This window comes from Amblyomma americanum, chromosome 11 (assembly GCF_052857255.1).
Source record: "Amblyomma americanum isolate KBUSLIRL-KWMA chromosome 11, ASM5285725v1, whole genome shotgun sequence".
Lineage (NCBI taxonomy): Eukaryota > Metazoa > Arthropoda > Arachnida > Ixodida > Ixodidae > Amblyomma > Amblyomma americanum.
Window position 1 is genome coordinate 51,317,401 of NC_135507.1, and position 16,950 is coordinate 51,334,350.

At 44.3% G+C, this 16,950-nt stretch overlaps 1 protein-coding gene across 3 annotated transcripts in view; it reads left to right on the forward strand.

Annotated features, from left to right (window-relative positions):
• LOC144110607 (zinc finger SWIM domain-containing protein 5-like) overlaps positions 1 to 4,557 on the forward strand; it is a 32,437-nt gene extending 27,880 nt beyond the window's left edge. For 2 of the 3 annotated variants that reach the window (XM_077643624.1, XM_077643627.1), the window contains exons 16-17: positions 1,080 to 1,227; positions 2,194 to 4,557. In XM_077643624.1, the coding sequence (XP_077499750.1) occupies positions 1,080 to 1,227; positions 2,194 to 2,999 (954 nt within the window). In that variant the 3' untranslated portion in view covers positions 3,000 to 4,557. The remainder of the gene's footprint in view (positions 1 to 1,079; positions 1,228 to 2,193) is intronic. The other variant, XM_077643626.1, reaches the window with a different exon arrangement.
• Positions 4,558 to 16,950: the final 12,393 nt, after the last annotated feature.

The following is a 16,950-nucleotide window of genomic DNA, read 5'->3' on the forward strand; positions in this document are numbered from 1 at the left end:
CACACCATGCACCTGCTCATCCGGCACTACTCCTTATAAGGCTCCATGTGCTTCATGCCAGCTCCCTCTCATGCTCGCGTCGTCGCACTTCTAAGTCACCAAATTTGATGGGGAGAAGAGCAGCTGCAACAACTGCAGTCAGCTCAGACTTGTCCTGTGGAAGTTAGGGGTGTCACGCATCCTCCGCTTAATGTACACCGCTGTGCCATCAGCGCATGCGCCGATACCTGGCAGGTAAAGATTTGGGGGCCACGTTGGAGCCTGCTTGTGTCTGCCGCATGCATGCGCGCACCACCTTCCAGCATAAGCCCACGGTGCATGTGCTTGAAAAGCGTCAGTGGAGTTGGAGCTTCGGCTGCATGCACACCGTGATGCCATCCCGCAGGAGGTATGTTAAACCAATATTACACAAAGTGAGGGTTCCAGAACGTTTTTTTTTTTAGACGAATATTTCTAGATTTTGAATTCTAAACATTCTGATCAAATTTAATTTTGGATGCTTTACTATTTGACTGAATATCTAAATTTATTGAAGTTATCGGCATTCACATAGTCTAAAACAATTCAGTCGTGTGACATTGAGGTAAGGTGACCTGTTAGGTATCACTAGGCTCGTATGACATTGGGGTCATGATCTTATGACTTTTATGTGACGATGTAATTTTCTATGGAAACAACCACAAGGTCTTAATAGGCAGGAGGTTCTGGTTCTAATAGTGGGTGCTGTAGAAAAACTTCAATTTATGCAGTGTTCACAGGGCAAAGTAAGTGTTGGTTGGGATGATTGCTGCTTCTTAAGAGAACTTCCAGATTGAACTATAGTCAGAGTCAGGTCTAAGTTAACTGGGCATATTGTGTTTGCTTGGAATTGCGTAAACATGTACATGATTTAAGACGCAAGAAAGCCACAGTTATGCACTGCTCTGTATATCGGATTCATTTAGCTGTTTCTAGATATAGTGGGAATTCTGGCAAATGAAAGAGCTTTAGTCATGTTACAGGATTGCTGTTACCATTCTCTCCTGCCAATGCACATCTTGCGTCATCTGATTATGGGAATGTTGTGGCCAATGGTGCAGGTGATGCGGGTGACCCTGTCATCGCTGAACTGGCGACGTCGGGAGATGGTGCGCTGGCTGGTGACTTGCGCCACAGAGATTGGCCTGGAGGCCCTGGTGTCTATCATGCAGAAGTGGTACCAGTTCTTCACCCCCACCGAAGCCACCGGTATGCACTTTGCCATGTCTGCATGGGCAACTGTGAAACTATGCGTTTGCATCTTTTTGTAGGTTGGTGCTCATTCCTATTTAGTAGACGCAGTAGAAGCAGTAGCACACCGTGCTTGGCCATAGGGCAGGTCTTGAATCTATAATAATTGTCTACTAAGGCCAGCTGATAAGACAGGATGCTCAATTTGGTGTGATCACTTGGCAGCTCTTCAAGAATTGCCCCTTTTTTTGGTACCTTGGTGACCAACCTGTCTAAACGAAACCCTTTCTAGCCTTAAGCCGGCATGATTACTTCAGCAGTCTCAGAACACAGGGAAAAACATTGAGTCTGCCACTGCCTTGAGATAAGAGCAATATGCTACTGGTAGCATGCATACTATGCACCCTCGCCTAAATTGCACGGCCTGAATTTATTACGCGGGTTTTATATAAAAAAAAAATCTTTTACTCTCATATTTTACGCGTCCTGCTGCGCCAGACCACCAGCATGCACGTGGGTGTGCACAAGGCAGGTTTAGGAAGATTGGCACGTCCGCGTCGCCGTGTGTGGTTGTGAAATGTGTGGGTGGTGAAGGGAGGAAATGTGTGCCGTTTAACTGCCTCGCTCGCACTGATGGTCACTTTCTGAGACAGACAATCGGAGACAGACAATCGGAAGAGCAAATGTCCGGTAACTTTCAGCATGCGCCAGAATCTGAAACTACCGAACCGTTTGTTGTTCGGCTTGGTGCTAGTCAGTCGAGCCACACACGATGGCACTGTTCTATCGCTTTTGTCTCCATTTTTCTCTGACTCCTGGCTTCACGGTTGCATCGTTGCTTGTTTATTGCTTTCAGCTGCGCACAAGGGTGGTTCGCATTGATTCATATTTGGAGTCTACTTTTTTTTTGTGGCCAGCGAAGCAGTGCAAGTTTGAAGGGGAAAGCACTGCAAGCATGTACCAAGCTTTTGTTCTCTCTCCCAGGCCCAGTGGCCACGACCATCATGTCACATGCCACCATCCTGCGGCTGGGCCTTGACTTCAGCCAGCAGGAGGAGCTGTCATCGTGCGCGCGAACCCTGGCCCTGCAGTGCGCCTCCAAGGACCCGCCCAACTGCGCGCTCAATGCCCTCACCCTGTGCGAGGGGGATGCGTACGCCTTCGAGACGGCCCACCAGATCGTGGTGGACGCGGCAGGCTCGGGTGTCATGACCTCCTCGCAGCTGTTCACCGTAGCCCGGTACATGGAGCACCGGGGATACGCCCACCGGGCCTACAAGCTGGCCGTGCTCGCCACCCGCGGTGTGCAGCTGGCCTACAACCAGGACGCGCACCCAGCCATCAACGACATCCACTGGGCATGCGCCCTGGCCCACTCGCTGGGCCGCTCTGAGCTGGCAGGCCTCGTGCCGCTCCTGGTCAAGCACGTGCAGTGCGCCACTGTCCTGTCGGACATCCTGCGCCGGTGCTCGATGGCGGCGCCGGGCATGGGCTCGGCGGCGTTGGACGCCAAGCGGCGCTGCGTGCGCGCCCTCTCGTTGGACAAGCCGCCGCTGCGGCCGCTGCTGGACGCGGCCATTGCGGCCTATGTCAACACAACCCATTCGCGGCTGGCGCATATCTCGCCGCGCCACTACGGCGACTTCATCGAATTCCTGGGCAAGGCGCGTGAGACCTTCCTGCTGGCCCAGGATGGGCACGTGCAGTTTGCGCAGCTCGTGGACAACATGAAGGCCGCCTACAAGGGCAAGAAGAAGCTCATGTATCTAGTCAAGGAGCGGTTCGGCTGAGGGGTGGAGTGACAGCGGTTGTCGAAATGCATCGGCCATGTGTGTCAGGCTGAGTGTTTCGGTACGTTGTCTTGACAAGGCAGGTCATCCCTATTTGGTGGCACTTGGTTCAATGGGGGGAACTGCTAATACACTTTTCTTTGAAAAGTGAAAGTGCCCCTCATATCCATTTCTTGGAGAAAGAGGAGTTTGCTGCCACTGCTTGATCTGGCATATGCTCCCTGCCCTCGAAGATCCTCTCCTTCAGCCAGCCGAAACTGGCAGTCATGCTCTCGCGGAACCGCATGAAGCTGTCTCTCGTTCGCGGTTACTTTGTTTGCTTTTTTGTTCAATGCGTCAGTGGTGGGCGCCTTGGAAGAAGGCACTTCCCTGTCCGCCACAATCCCTAACCAGGATTTTTTTTTTTTTAGCTTGTCTTTGAGCAGACAAGCCTCTGTGGAGTGGTTTTACCACTCGGCTGTAATGGAAAAAAAAAAAAAAGATGATGATGATGCCAAACCACCACCACATCACCCGACGAGGCGACATTCCTTGGGAAGTGTTGCCATTGGGAAAGTGGTGAAAAGGAAAGTAGGTTAAAAATAAGAACATGGCGGCCTGGCGAGAGACATGGTCACTTGTTTTTCCTGCATTTTTTTATTTATATATAAGTATATTCTAGCAGTATTGTAGGCACGTGCTTTATTTTTTGTTTTCCGTTCCTCATGGTTTTGTGCCTGTCACTTGTGTGTAGTGCATTGTCGTTTGTTGTGCCCTCATGCGTGTTGTTTAACATTGTTGGACACTGTGGGTGTGACAACACAGTGTAGTTAGCTACACTGTGTTCTGCCTTAAGTTCGCGTTTTCTGTTCAGTTTGCTGTGTTGTATGTTTTTCTGCGAAAAGGACGACATGCCACCGACAAGTGTTAACCAGAGGCGTCAGCCACAGGTTTAGAACTGTAGCGAGATTTAGCCCACCGTGTTTAGCGACCCGATTTACCTGGCACATTTCTTGCGCGAGGTGCGGACGTTGATTCGTTTGGCGAGCGCAGTCGACTGTTTGCTTGTTTGTGGAATGCGAAACTGTGGTGACTCTTCTGTCTCGTGAGTCCCAACGAAGGAACCTCGCCACAGCGTGCATACGTGTTATCCTAAGCTTCCGATCAAACAAAGTGTACGTGTGATTTTTCCTCTGGCTCTTGCCGTTTTGTTCTGGGTGTAGGCCAACTGTGAGGGTGTTTGATAAGTTTGTCATTCCTCTATTGCTCATTCTGCTCGTGCTCAGCATCAACTTCACAATTCCACAGTGGCATTGTGCGAACTTGGCGCGAATAAACGACGTCACGTTGAAATCCTTGTCGCGTCCGCTCGGTTTTTTCTTTGTGTTTTTTTTTCTCCGGTCAAGTCCTCTCGCTGAGGCAGCTGGTTCTGCCTGAACCGAGTCAAGAAAAGTCACGAATTGCAGAGTGGGCTTTACTTAGCGTTGGTAAAGCCACTTTATTCAGGCTGGTGGTAAACTCTCCTAGTGGGCTGTTCTGTTCCCACGAGAGACTTTGGGGCAAGTTTCGTCGACAGTGGAAAAAAAAAAGGCCTTTAAGGAGGGACACTGGTCTTTGGGACCAAAAAATGACCTAAAAATCAATTTTTTAGAAATGACATTTGTGGAGCCTATAGCTATTATTGTTCAACTCTACCAGTCTTCTCCTCCAGGAAATTTGTATTTTGACCATAATATTAAATTTAGATCACTGTGTCGGCTCAATTTGTGCAGGAGCAGGCGATTTAACACCATTAAAATTTTGGACACCTGGCTGTCTTAGTACGTCAATATCTCAACGTCTATGACAGACAGACATGACATATTGTTTGCTAAGGGAAGCTGAAGGCACACTGTATGCAATAATCCAAGCACAATTGTTCAGTCATGCTTCAAGAATTTATAATTTTGCAAAGTTTATCTATGCATGATAGTCACACTTTGAATGCTGCTATTCTAAATGCTGTAAAATTGCTAATGAGGGTAAAATGAAAAAACTGCTGTGATTATTGGACTCTTTACTCACCATACTATGTAGCCATGGGTTAAAAATTCTTTTTTATCAAGCTATTTTTTTTGTACCGAGGTACTAATAAATGACTAATTAAAATTAGTTACCTTAGGAACTAACAAATTAATTTAAAAAGCAATTTCATATTTGAAATCAGTAAAAGAACTGAGCAAGTTGATAGTTTCATTAGGATCGGACTAAAAAGAAGGAAAATAGGTCTAAGACCAGTGTCCCCCCTTTAAAGGACTGAGCCTGTGCCTGTTATCAACTTTACAGAGTTACTGATTGTGATATCAGTGGTGGAGAAATCATCTTCAAGTTAGAACACCTGTTCTACCTTATTACGCACCACAGTTTTTCGTGCGTGGTGCACCGAAAGGTGGCTGTCAACAATGATGGACTGTCTGCGAGCATAATTTGCTGAGTGAGAATACGAAATGGACTGAATTGAACTGTGCTTTATTTTTTTTTGTTCTTTTTTTATGTGCACATGTACAGTTGGAGCTCACTCTTATGTGCCACCTTCCCGTGGCGATGTGTTGATTTTCTGACTGTGTCTCTCGCCAGAAACTGCCGGTGACGGGTGCATGCCGGGGAACAATTGATGCACGTAGCTGTGAATATTTACGTGCAACGGACGTTCCTCTTTTTTTTTTTCCTCTTTTTTCTCCGCCATCTTTTCTTTGTACTTTGACCGCCGTGCTTCTCATTGTCGACGTCCTCAATACAATTCCGTTAGCATTTCTGAGATTGAGGAACCTTTTGCCACTTTGTACATAGTCCTCGCAAGTCTATCTTTGCAATATTCCGCAAGTGGCACCCAGTCTACTCTTTCCAACTTCTTCAGCTTGATCCAGAGCTCTGCTCCAAAACTTACGGGCATCTCCAAAAGGCTTTGACGGCGCCCTGTTTTCCTTGGCGGTTGCTTGAGCGATGGGAACATGCGATTCACTGTATGCATCTTATACTGTCACGGCTTAAGCATATCTGCACGCTCGACTCCGCAAGAAGACGACAACTCTCTGTGCCTTGCTGTTGTTGAAGTTGCTTTGTTCTTCGCATTTTGTTATTTGTAGTGTCCAGTCTTTCCTTTTTCCCATTTCTTTTTGTTGTCGTCGCACGACATGGCTTTTCTGCTACCGTGCAGAAAAAAGTGTCTGCACGAGCATTGCCAAAAGAAAAAAAATAAGTAGTTGCTTTAATATGAAATAATGCGGCGCGCCTTTCTTGTGAACTTTGCGCATCTACTTACCGGCGAAACAGAGTGGAAAATGTGGTCGTGGCACAACGATTTTTCAGTGGGGCTGGTGTGTCAACCAAAACCCTAGTCAGCACTTTCATTTCAGTGAGCCACACAGTCGCATAAAAAGCTTTGTTTGTTCTCGCTCTACACTGTGGCGGCATTTAGCATTATTCCTTTGGGAGTTCTCTTATTCTGAACACATCTTTTCACTGCTTCCGGTGCTTGGTTTCGAGCGCTTGGTATAATGGCATTTCTAAGGCTTTCCTCGTGAGCATAGTAGCAGGGCATTTGTGGCAAAACTTTCCTCATTTTGTTCAGGAGGGAGCCTTTCACTCGCACCTTGCTTCTAATGCTCACTGTCACAACATTTGATTGTAATCGTTCCATAAAAGAGCACAGATGCAAGTGTTCTGTAAAACACTCGACTATAATTGTTCCGTAAAAGAAAAAGAGCGCAAACAACTTTATGGCATAGTTTCCATATGCAAGGACACGCAAAATGCAAGCAAAACACTAGAGGTACCCTATAATTTGACAGACTTATGGTGCATTTGTGCTAATAAACAAAAAAAAGAAAGATTTGTAATGTTTGTTATGCGCACACAAATTTTTACCAATGCCAGGTTTTTGAATTCGGTCCCGGTATTTGCCTTATGAGCTTACATGGATGAACACAAACACACTCTGCTTGCATTAAGACTGAAGTCAGTGATGCGACTTTGTTTGGCAAGGAAATCTGACTTGGCCTTCATTAATGATTTTTTCATGCCTTAGTCACTGAGGTGTCTAGGAATTTTCTAATCCGTTCTAAAATCTTGCCCAGATATCGTGCCTGTAACTCATAATTTTGATGCTTCATTAAAAATGCATCCATAACTAGTTTCATTTGCTAATCTAACCACAAAAAAATGACCCCAGCAAACTGTATATGCTGGTGCTGCCACTTGGTGGGAAAACATGGAACAAGTGGCCAAGTTGTTACTTACTGTGGTGCTTGCTTTGCTTTTTTGAATGCAGGTGGTAGCACTGGTTCACCTACTAGCTATTCCCACTCTTCTATATTTGGCTTGCATACATTGTAGCCGTTTTCCACTTATTTCGGATAAATGAAGTCAGCTCCAATGCAAATGTTGTCGTCAAACCAAATGTATTACAGGAAGCAAGATCTATGCTAGAATTGTTAAAATCGTATGGCCAATATATGCAAGCACTCCCATTAGCAAGAATCTCTTCTCAAATGATCTCTCTTGCTTTACCTATCTAATGGCCAGTCTGTATAAAAGCTGTTCGTTTCACCACTGCTTGTAATATTCATTGGTTACGTATGCATTTTGCACACCTGGTGTTTCTCCTTTAAACTCTGCAGAAAGCCTGTTAGTGGTACAGTGATTAGTTCTTTTTCATCCTTCCAAACATTGGTTTAGTGGCAAGTCTGTTGCCAGATGTGGGCATTAATACAGGATTTGATATTCTCATTGCTTGAAGAAAAACGCAAATTCAGGATGCAGTGTGGTCGAAATGTTCTGAAATATATGTTTGCGTAACGATTTTCCGCTGGACTTGAACTAACTTGTCTCTTTCTGACTTCTGTGTTTCTCTTATTCTGCTTTGTATTCAGTGAACTGCCTGAATTTCGACTTTCTGTATGTTATTGAAACTTATATTTACTATTTGCACTTCAGTTTTCTTGGTGGTAGTTGCCCTCCTTTTCACTTGCTGTCACGGCAGTGTCTCACAAACCGGTGTTTGCGTTTGAAATAGCATTAGAGTGCTTTGTTGTTGGCACAGGGTCTTGCAGATTTCGTGCCATGTGTTAAAGTGCCTTTTGTTGGAACTAAGGAAGCATGCAATCTTTGTTTTATGTGCAGTTTGCCTGAACATGCCTAATTTCTTCCTTGAAAACCTTTTAACGCCGCGTCTTGAATGTAACAGTTGTTTTGCTCGCTTGCAGGCCGCCTGCATTTGCCTTGCTGTCTTCTGCTTTGCTTTCTTTTGTTGAGGACTCGCTGCGCCTTGCATATGCAATTCCAAAGCAACGACATGCTTGACAACCGCTTGTGACTATTTGCACTTCGACTATGTTGTACTGTGGCTGTGTGGCTATTGTAGTCTCCCGAAGTTCTCACCGCTGGTTTTTAGTAGTTTTTCTTGTATCCTGGTGGCATCTCCGTTAGTTGCTGGTCTGGCGTTGTCGTTCTGGCTAAACCCTGTATTTTTCTGCGACAAAACTCGCGACTTGACTGAACTGGTCGACGCTTTTCATGAAGTTGCCGCTGTTGCCTACCTCACGATGAGCTATGCCAAAGACGGACTGGAGCTTCCACGAGACGATGCCTTGTCGAATTTTCGTGCATCATGTTTCTTTTTCTTTTTTTTCAAGGATCTCATGCACCTTCTGAAAAGCGTCGCCCCGTCCCATTTAGGTCAAGAGTTATCATTGGCGTGCGAATTTCCGCGCGCTCCTCCAGTTGACAGATGACCGGCACAGCCTGTTTGAAATTGTGCATTGTCACACAGACTTGTGACGCATGTAGCTACATATCCTGCATCTTGTCATGCTTTTTGAAGCCTTGTTATGAAACTTTCGAGCCACCCTCATTGACATTTCTCATCCACACATTGACGATGACCTAAGCTTTGAACAGACTTGAAAGTCACGCCATTAAGACTGTTGTGGGATGAAAACAAAAGTAAGCATAGTCCGAGAAAGGTTTTTCTTCCGCAGATCGTGTTCTCCAAATGCTGAAGTGTTGGATTATGCCATCAAAATGTCCAACTATCGTTGTCATTGAAATTCATTGCAACTGGCTTTGTTGTACAGACAGGGCAGCACCTTTTTCAGTGTCCCCTCACTCGGGAAAGCTTACCAATGTACTGATGCGAGAAACCACTGGTTTGGCGGCAGTACTGGCATACAAATTCAGCATGTTGGACCAATAGGCTCTGCGACTAAGCAATTGATGTGGCCTCGTGATCTGTTCTACAGAAGAATATGGTTTTGCATTGGTTGATGGCAATATGAATTGCTGACACAAAAGTTTGCTCAGAGAGAGGAAGAAGTCCTTCAGAAGATGATGTGTGTGCATTTCTGTTCTGTTACGCTGAGGCTCAGTTTTCTCTTTAACTTGGTGCACAGTGTGTTCTTGTTTAGGTAAGATGGCGTGTATGCAGAATTACCCATAGAAAGAGAGGTTGTGTGCCCTGTCTTTACAAGAGAGGCTCCCAAGAATGGTCAGTGGACAGGAATATGTCATTTCTGATATAAACAATCTTCAAGTACACTTTTTACAGATTTTTGTAGTGTAATTCTTTTGAAAGTTGCCATTCTTTCAAAAACAATGGAAAGTTGGAAGTGCATGCAAAATTCTTGGACTTGCAGCCTTGTCGCTCTAGCATTCTGAGCTTCTGACATAGAATTTACGTGTAATTGACTCTGGTGCTCTTGTCTGTTTCATGATGGTTTCCAAGGCTTCTGTGCACATGTTAAGTTTTGCTCTTTGAGTTCATTGTACCGCTGATTTGTGCAAGCCAGTGTTTTAATTTATCTATGCAGTTAAACTGCAGAGAACGGCAGAGCTGCAGAAAATAGAGCAATCCAGTATTTTTCCTTACTGTTATATAATGTTCTGTTCCACAAGTCCTTTAGTCTTGACGTGTGCGAATTTTGCATTACCGTGCATTGATTTATGTTTGTTTGTATGAACAAAAACCTTGCTACATGCTGGTTTCCCTTTATAAACACACTGGCCTCATTCCCCTTTGGGTGGCAATGCAGTTTATATGCCAGTAACATCAGTCTGTAATCTACCTCTACTATTCTTATCGAGAAGCACGCCAAGACGACCGCCATGATTGTGAAATGTGCAAGCATGATCGATGTGGGGGCTTTTCGCTTATCATTGATGCACCACCGCCTTGACCGGAGTGATGTCAACTTGGATTGTATGCGAAGTGAGTGCAGTGAAGATGATCATTCGTATGGTCTCGCACTGCACATTACGGATTTTGCAAGCATGGTGGCTGGATTCCACCGAATGAAGTCGCAGATTCATGTTGCTGCTAAGCTAATGATTCTATCAGCGGAGCCTGTATTGTATGGTCTCGTTGTAAACTGCCCCTTGAATTTTGGAATCGCGCTTGTGGTGAATTCCAACTGTTGATCTAGTGCATCGCTCCAAATTTGCAAAGAAGTGCGAAATCTGCTATGGCACTGTGGAATACAAATCAACGATAAAAAAAAATGCACTCCAGGCTGTGCAGGACAAGGTGGAATGATTTGCAGCGGAACAAACCGTTTCAGATCAGCAGTTGGAGCAGGATCCAGATTCAAACCGACCTTCTGAACACGGTCTTGATTCGTGAAGTATAAAAACTTATTTTGCATCTCCACTTGAAATTTGCCAATAGTTTGTGGCTTTGAATACCTGGCAGTCTGGATCTCTCCATCAGGAATAGAAAATGGCACAAAATCTTGAATTGTCACTTGAATCTCGAATGTTGTTAGTTATGCAGTAGAAGTTTACATGTGGAAGCTGGAAACCTTCATTTGTATTGCCTCCTGTTGAAAGAGGCTTCAACACAAATCATTTTAGTTGCTAATACTGCGTTATTTTCGTGTACAGTGTGCTTGAATCAGTTCTGGATTTTTTTTTTTCAAGTGGAACTTCACTTTCAATATTAGTGCTTGCCAGGGCCATGCATCTATCCCTCAACTTTAAAAGTCTAGGAAAGATATCAGCTTGTAAGGAACAGACATCTTCTGGGAATGTTACAGTGTACGTTATATGGGTCAGCGCTTGACAGTTTCAGCCTCGCGACTTGCAGCTGCAAAAGTGCCATTCAAGTCTGACATGCCTTTCATGTTGCAACACCAGTTGAGCAGGCATACAACACTGGAATGTTGCTTTTCTGCAGGCTTTATAAGCAGTTCAGGAAAGCTGCCATTCAGGGAGATTTTTTTTTTTCTTTTTGCGTGCTGAACTGTTTGTATCTACGGCTGAAAAGTTTGAATTTGGGCATGTGATCGCATCCTGTCTCGGAACTTGTGTCTATAGTAAGTGCAGTCGATGGGGCCACGTTAACTTCAAAATGTGGTCTCCTTGTAGCTGTTTGAACACAAAGTTCAGATGGAGCTATCACTGCTTGCAGTAAGGCGAATGAGTTGACATTTACCCCTTGCTTACACTATTTCCCTGGGTTTTTAATTTGCGAAAGCCAGTGAGGACCAAGCAATGCATGTTTTGTTTGTCACTCTGTTATGTTTTTTTGTGTGTGTCGTTCAGTGTTGTGTTCAGCATGTGCTATAAATGCTTGTGCAAGGAAAGAGTGATGTGAACGCATGTGCACTTGCCTCTCAGCGACATCTGATCACCTTTCTCATCGTCATCACATTCATCATAGACGAGTGTGTGTGGAACACGTATGCATAGGTGTGTGTGATCATTTCCACGTGCTTTGTGGCAGTTTTGTCGCTGTGACATTGTACTCCGAAGAAATATCATGTACAGGATGTAGTGCATATAATGACGATGCAGCGACATGCCGACCGACGTTACGTCGCAAACGGACATCTTTGCAATCGCACCTTCTGCTGCCCTTTCCTTTAACCTTGCCGTTCCCTTAACATCTTCCAAATGCGCGCTGTGAATCTATGAACGCTATGCAACACAAGAAACAAAGAAAAACAGCAACAAAGAACATTTGAGAGAAAAAAAATGTGTGGAGAACGACCAACAGCCCCTGGCTTCATGAGAATTCGTGCGACGCTGCGATGCATCTGTCTGACAGTGCTGTGTAGTGCAGTGCCGTGTGTGTTGGTCCAGTGGTCAGTGAGTAGTCTCACTAGCCGTTCCAGGTGGAACTGCCTACTGTTGGCTTTGGATCTGCCACTGGCTTGGCTCTCGCCCACCCCGTGTGCGCGCGTGTACGTATCTGGATCCCACGGCGTGTCTGGAGCAATAGGAGAGACGACGATGTGCCGAAGCCACTGCTGCAAGACTACGGCAAATGAAGCGGGGAACACTTGCGTGTGCTGCGCCTACTTGCCTGTGAACTGTGTGAGGCATTTCTCGCTGAAACTCTTTTGATTTTTTTTTCTTTCTTCCGTCGCTAGTGCATATACGTGGCGCTTGTGTGTTGTGAGCGTGTGGCTAGTTAAGTTTCCTTGGCATTGCTTTGCGTCCCCTCCTGCGTGTTGATTGTTTGTTCTTTTCTCGTTTGTTACATTTTCTTACTTACCCCCGTTCCCCTACACCCCCCGCCCCTGCTACCCCTAAAGGCTATTACAGGTCAAGTGATGAGAAGGGCTGCCAATCTGTGTGCTTGTGGTTGTGAAGAGGCTTGGACGTCAAAAGTGTACACGAAGCATTCGCTTGCTTTATTAGTTTTTTTCTTCCTTGGTAAGAACATGCCCATTCTGTCATTTTCTAATTTCAAGGAACAAGTTCTACGTGGCACCTTCTTATGACATGTTTTCTGCCCGGCATTGCTTTCTTTGGAACAGTTCTTTACATTCAGTTCAGTAAGGTGAAAGCTGTGGAACCACATTAGACATTAGCCGCTGATATTTTATGCCTTCTTGGGTTCATTCATGCATTAGTGAAATCTGATTTGTGCGACCCTTTCGTGACCTCACGCTGCTTTAGATGCTAACTACGGTTTATCAAGACAGGAAAACTGCAATAAGTGTTTCACTTTGAGGTGGACACCTGAATCGAACTTAACGAAAGGGAGTGAAAAGGGAGTAGAAAAAGAGGAAGAGGTCCTACACACCACTCGCAGTCCTGGAGGTGTGTGGTTGGGTCTAATTCACTTGCAATTAGAACTGTCATGTTGCAGTGCTTCCTAATGATAACATCTATGTCATGGTTGGCAGAACCTTGTAGTAATAATAGGAGGTCAACATCACCTCGAATTAGCAAAATTTAATTGAACAGGGCAGTCAACATTGCACCTTCTGAGCCTATTTTTGTTCGTGTGTGGTCTGCACTAATGCAGGCAACTTTTTCTTTTGTGATTGAGGAACCAACGTCATATATTGTTCTTTGTTAAATAGATGAAGGAAAGAGCTCCTGCTGCTCTTAATGCTTTGCAACATGTTTAATTTTTTTTTTGACGTTCAAGCTCCTCCACTACCGTTGGCTTGCCATGTGGTATATACAATTATCTAGTGCAACATAGCACACGCAAATGTGTGGAATGCATCTTTTTGAGTGGTCATTTTGTAAGCATTAGCTTTGTATTGCGTCCTTATTCATACCTCATCACAAAACCATATCCATCCCACCTACCTGACCAGCTATGTTTGTTGAACCGTTGTTATACCCTTGTTTTTCGTTTTTTTTTCTACATTGGTTTCCGGTCAACACTCGTTAGCTGATGAAATGTAACCGGTCCGCCTGTGTTATCACTATTTATTCGAATGGCTATTTAAAGTGGTCGCGCTGAAACAATTGAAGGGCAAAATGTGTGGTCGTGTATGAGCATTGAGTGAATATGACCTTCGGAATAAAAACTTCTTAAACTTAGCCTGTGTAGCCATCATTTCTTGACTCTTTATTTCAATCTCCTTCTTCCTCATAAAAAATGTGGGGTTTAATGTCTCAGACAACATCTGGGTTATGAGGGATGCTGCAGTGGAGAGATTTAGATTAATTTAATTAGACCATGTGGGGTTCTTTAACATGTGCTGACGTCACATAGCACACAGGTGTGTTATGTGTTTTTCTACTATCGAAACGTGGCCACGATGGGTGTTGAATCCGCGGGTGCTCCCGCTCAGTAGCCAAGTGTCCAAACCTCTGAGCCACCATGGCTATTTTTTTTTCCTGATAATTTAACCCATAACGTTATAGACATTGTGATCAATAGAAAATCTTGTTATAAATTGCAAAGCTAATATGTTCTCGTATCCTAGGGATGTATGTGGGATGATTGAAATGCAACAGGAACTAGTGCAACAGCAAACTTCCCATGCGAAGAAAGATTTAGTATCTTGCTGTGTGGTTTTGTTTTTGAAGAGCTGCAGTGAACAGATGCACCTGAATTCAGCTTCATATGTTGTCAAAAAGTGCTCTTGTGCTGAAAATTTGCAAATTTTCATTAACCGTTGTGTCAAAAGAATGAAAACTCAGTAAACTAGAGAGGAACTCGCAGTTACAATTGCATGAAATTGTCTGTTGTAGCTAGATGCTAGAAGTGGCAGTGACAGTCGTCCATGGCGCGCTTACAGACCACAATTCACCATTCTTCTGCAGGAATAAAAAAAAAAAAGACTTTCGAGTTAACTGTTGACTATAAGCATGCCATTCTTATACATCACTGCTTGCAGATTACTACATGCAGTCCACATATGCTCAAAAAGCTGCGGTTGACATCACTGCATATATAAGAGTTTGCCAAGTGCCCTGTAGAGTCTCTGGATGTGTATTCTGAGAAGGCAAAGCGCGTGACCTGGGATTCTTCTTCTCATACTGTGCATATTATTTTCTTTGTTGGGCAATAGTTGAGCCTCCAAGAATTAAAGCGGCCATTGTAAAAGAAGGCTCAGTTTTCCTGCAAAGAATGTATCATCTTGGCACTGGGAGTCCCAGATTCTCGAGGGCTTTCATTAACTCTACGAATGCTTGACCTTTTACCAGGTTAAAACTTGCTGCTGGTTTCCTACTGGGATCCTACTGGTTCCAGTAGTACTGGTTTATTAGCACATCCTCAGCAGCTACTCGAACCCGCAGCTGATGGAACCAGTATAGCTGCTGGAATCGGCTGTAGTATACCTTCCATTACAGCACCGAAACATTACATTTAATTTGTTCGGATAAACCATTAGTCCAATGTCCTTTCATTTTCTAAGCGTTTCTGAAACGTTAAAAAATGTGAAGGTAACTTCCTAAACACTCCCTACGGTAAAATGATAGCCATCCTGGAGGACCATGTAGTATGTAGTGAACAAGTACAGTTTTAAACTCCACTCAAAAAGCCGCAACTAGAGTAACAATAATTAAAACACTACAACTGTGTATTAATTTAGCTCATTCCCTCATGTTCTAATACGTGGGCTAATGCTTATCTTCCCTATTATGGGTGTTCTGCTGGTGTTAGTGGGGAATTATTAATAAGCTGCAAAGCTCTCTGATTAAGTTTTGGTGCTATAGTTACTCATTTTTTAGCGCTCACAGTCGAAGAGATTTAGCTACAAGATTCTGTTAGCTGAAGAATATTATTACCGCGCAAAGAAAAAGCTCTCCAAACAGACCAGCAAAAAGTTCTTTTGCAGAAACTAGCGCAATTTCCAGCAGAAAACCAGCCAGGTTGGAACGAGCACAACCAGGAGAAAACCATCAGGTTGCCTACTGGCACCAGCAGGAAGCCAGTAAGTACCCGCTGGAACCAGTAAAACAGCAATTTCCTGCTGATTCCATAAGAAACCAGTACAAACGGGTAGATTCCCATTAACAATTTTTATCCTTTTCTTTTTTGAGAATAATGAGCTGCATATTTAAAAAAACAATTATAACCATGTGGGTTGCGCAAAGAAACGCTAAATAATACAGTATTGTGCGTTTTTATCGCTGACACTTTCAAAAATTTCCCGCTGGCTCATTTGCGGTGAAATTGCACACAGAGCTTGCGTATTATGGTAACTTTTGTATCGTAGCAAGTTTGACAACGGTACTTACTTAGTTCAGGCGCACATGATGCGAAAACGTAAGCGTCTACGAGAGATCGGCGAGCCAAAACCCGCAGACGACGCTTTTTCGCTAAAGGGCGGCGGTGGCGCCATCTGTTTTCGACAGTGGAAAGCGTTACGACAAGTCCGCCGAGACGAGCGTTGCAAACAATGTTCTTTGAAAGGTAAAGCCGCGTTGCAAGCCGAAAACAGATGGCGCCACTGCCGGTTCTCAGCGAAAAAGCGTCGTTTGCGGGTTTTGGTTCGCCGATCTCTCGTAGGAGCTTACGTTTTCGCATCATGTGCGCCTGAACTAAGTAAGTACCGTTGTCAACCTTGCTACGATACAAAAGTTACCATAATACGCAAGCTCTGTGTGCAGTTTCACCGCAAATGAGCCAGCGGTTGAGGCGGGGAAATTTTTGATTGTGTCAGCGATAAAAACGCACAACACTGTATATAATGAATTTTTTTCTTGAATTTATGCTGTTTCGATTTCGGTTTCAACAGTCAATAGGCGGTTGTGACTAAAGCCCCTAGATAACAGATTTACTCCACGACAAAAACGTATATCATTGTTAAAACTTTTCTTGTTACCTAAAAAACTAACTAATCAGAAAAAAATTGTAGCAGCTAGAATTTTGATACTTGGCTAGTTTAATATAGTCAAACATTAAAAAGTTTATTTCGTTTACTGTTGTGATTGGCTAGCGGAGTAATACAGGATGCCACGGACCGTGTCCCAGTGTCTGCAACTACTGTTTTTTTTAAAGTTAATTGTATCTAGTTTTGACGTACAAGGCGTGTTAAGGTCACATGTGGCCTTTTCACATCACGCAATGCTCAAGATTTGCAATGACAAAAAATTAACAAGCAGCTTGCGATTATATATATTGCAGTTTTTGCGCGCCTCCCGTGACCTGGATGAGTCTTGTACGTCAAACGCTTCGTTCGGCGTTTCAAACCAAAACGACAGGAAAAAAAAAAAAATCAGCTGCCGTAGGTGAATTCCA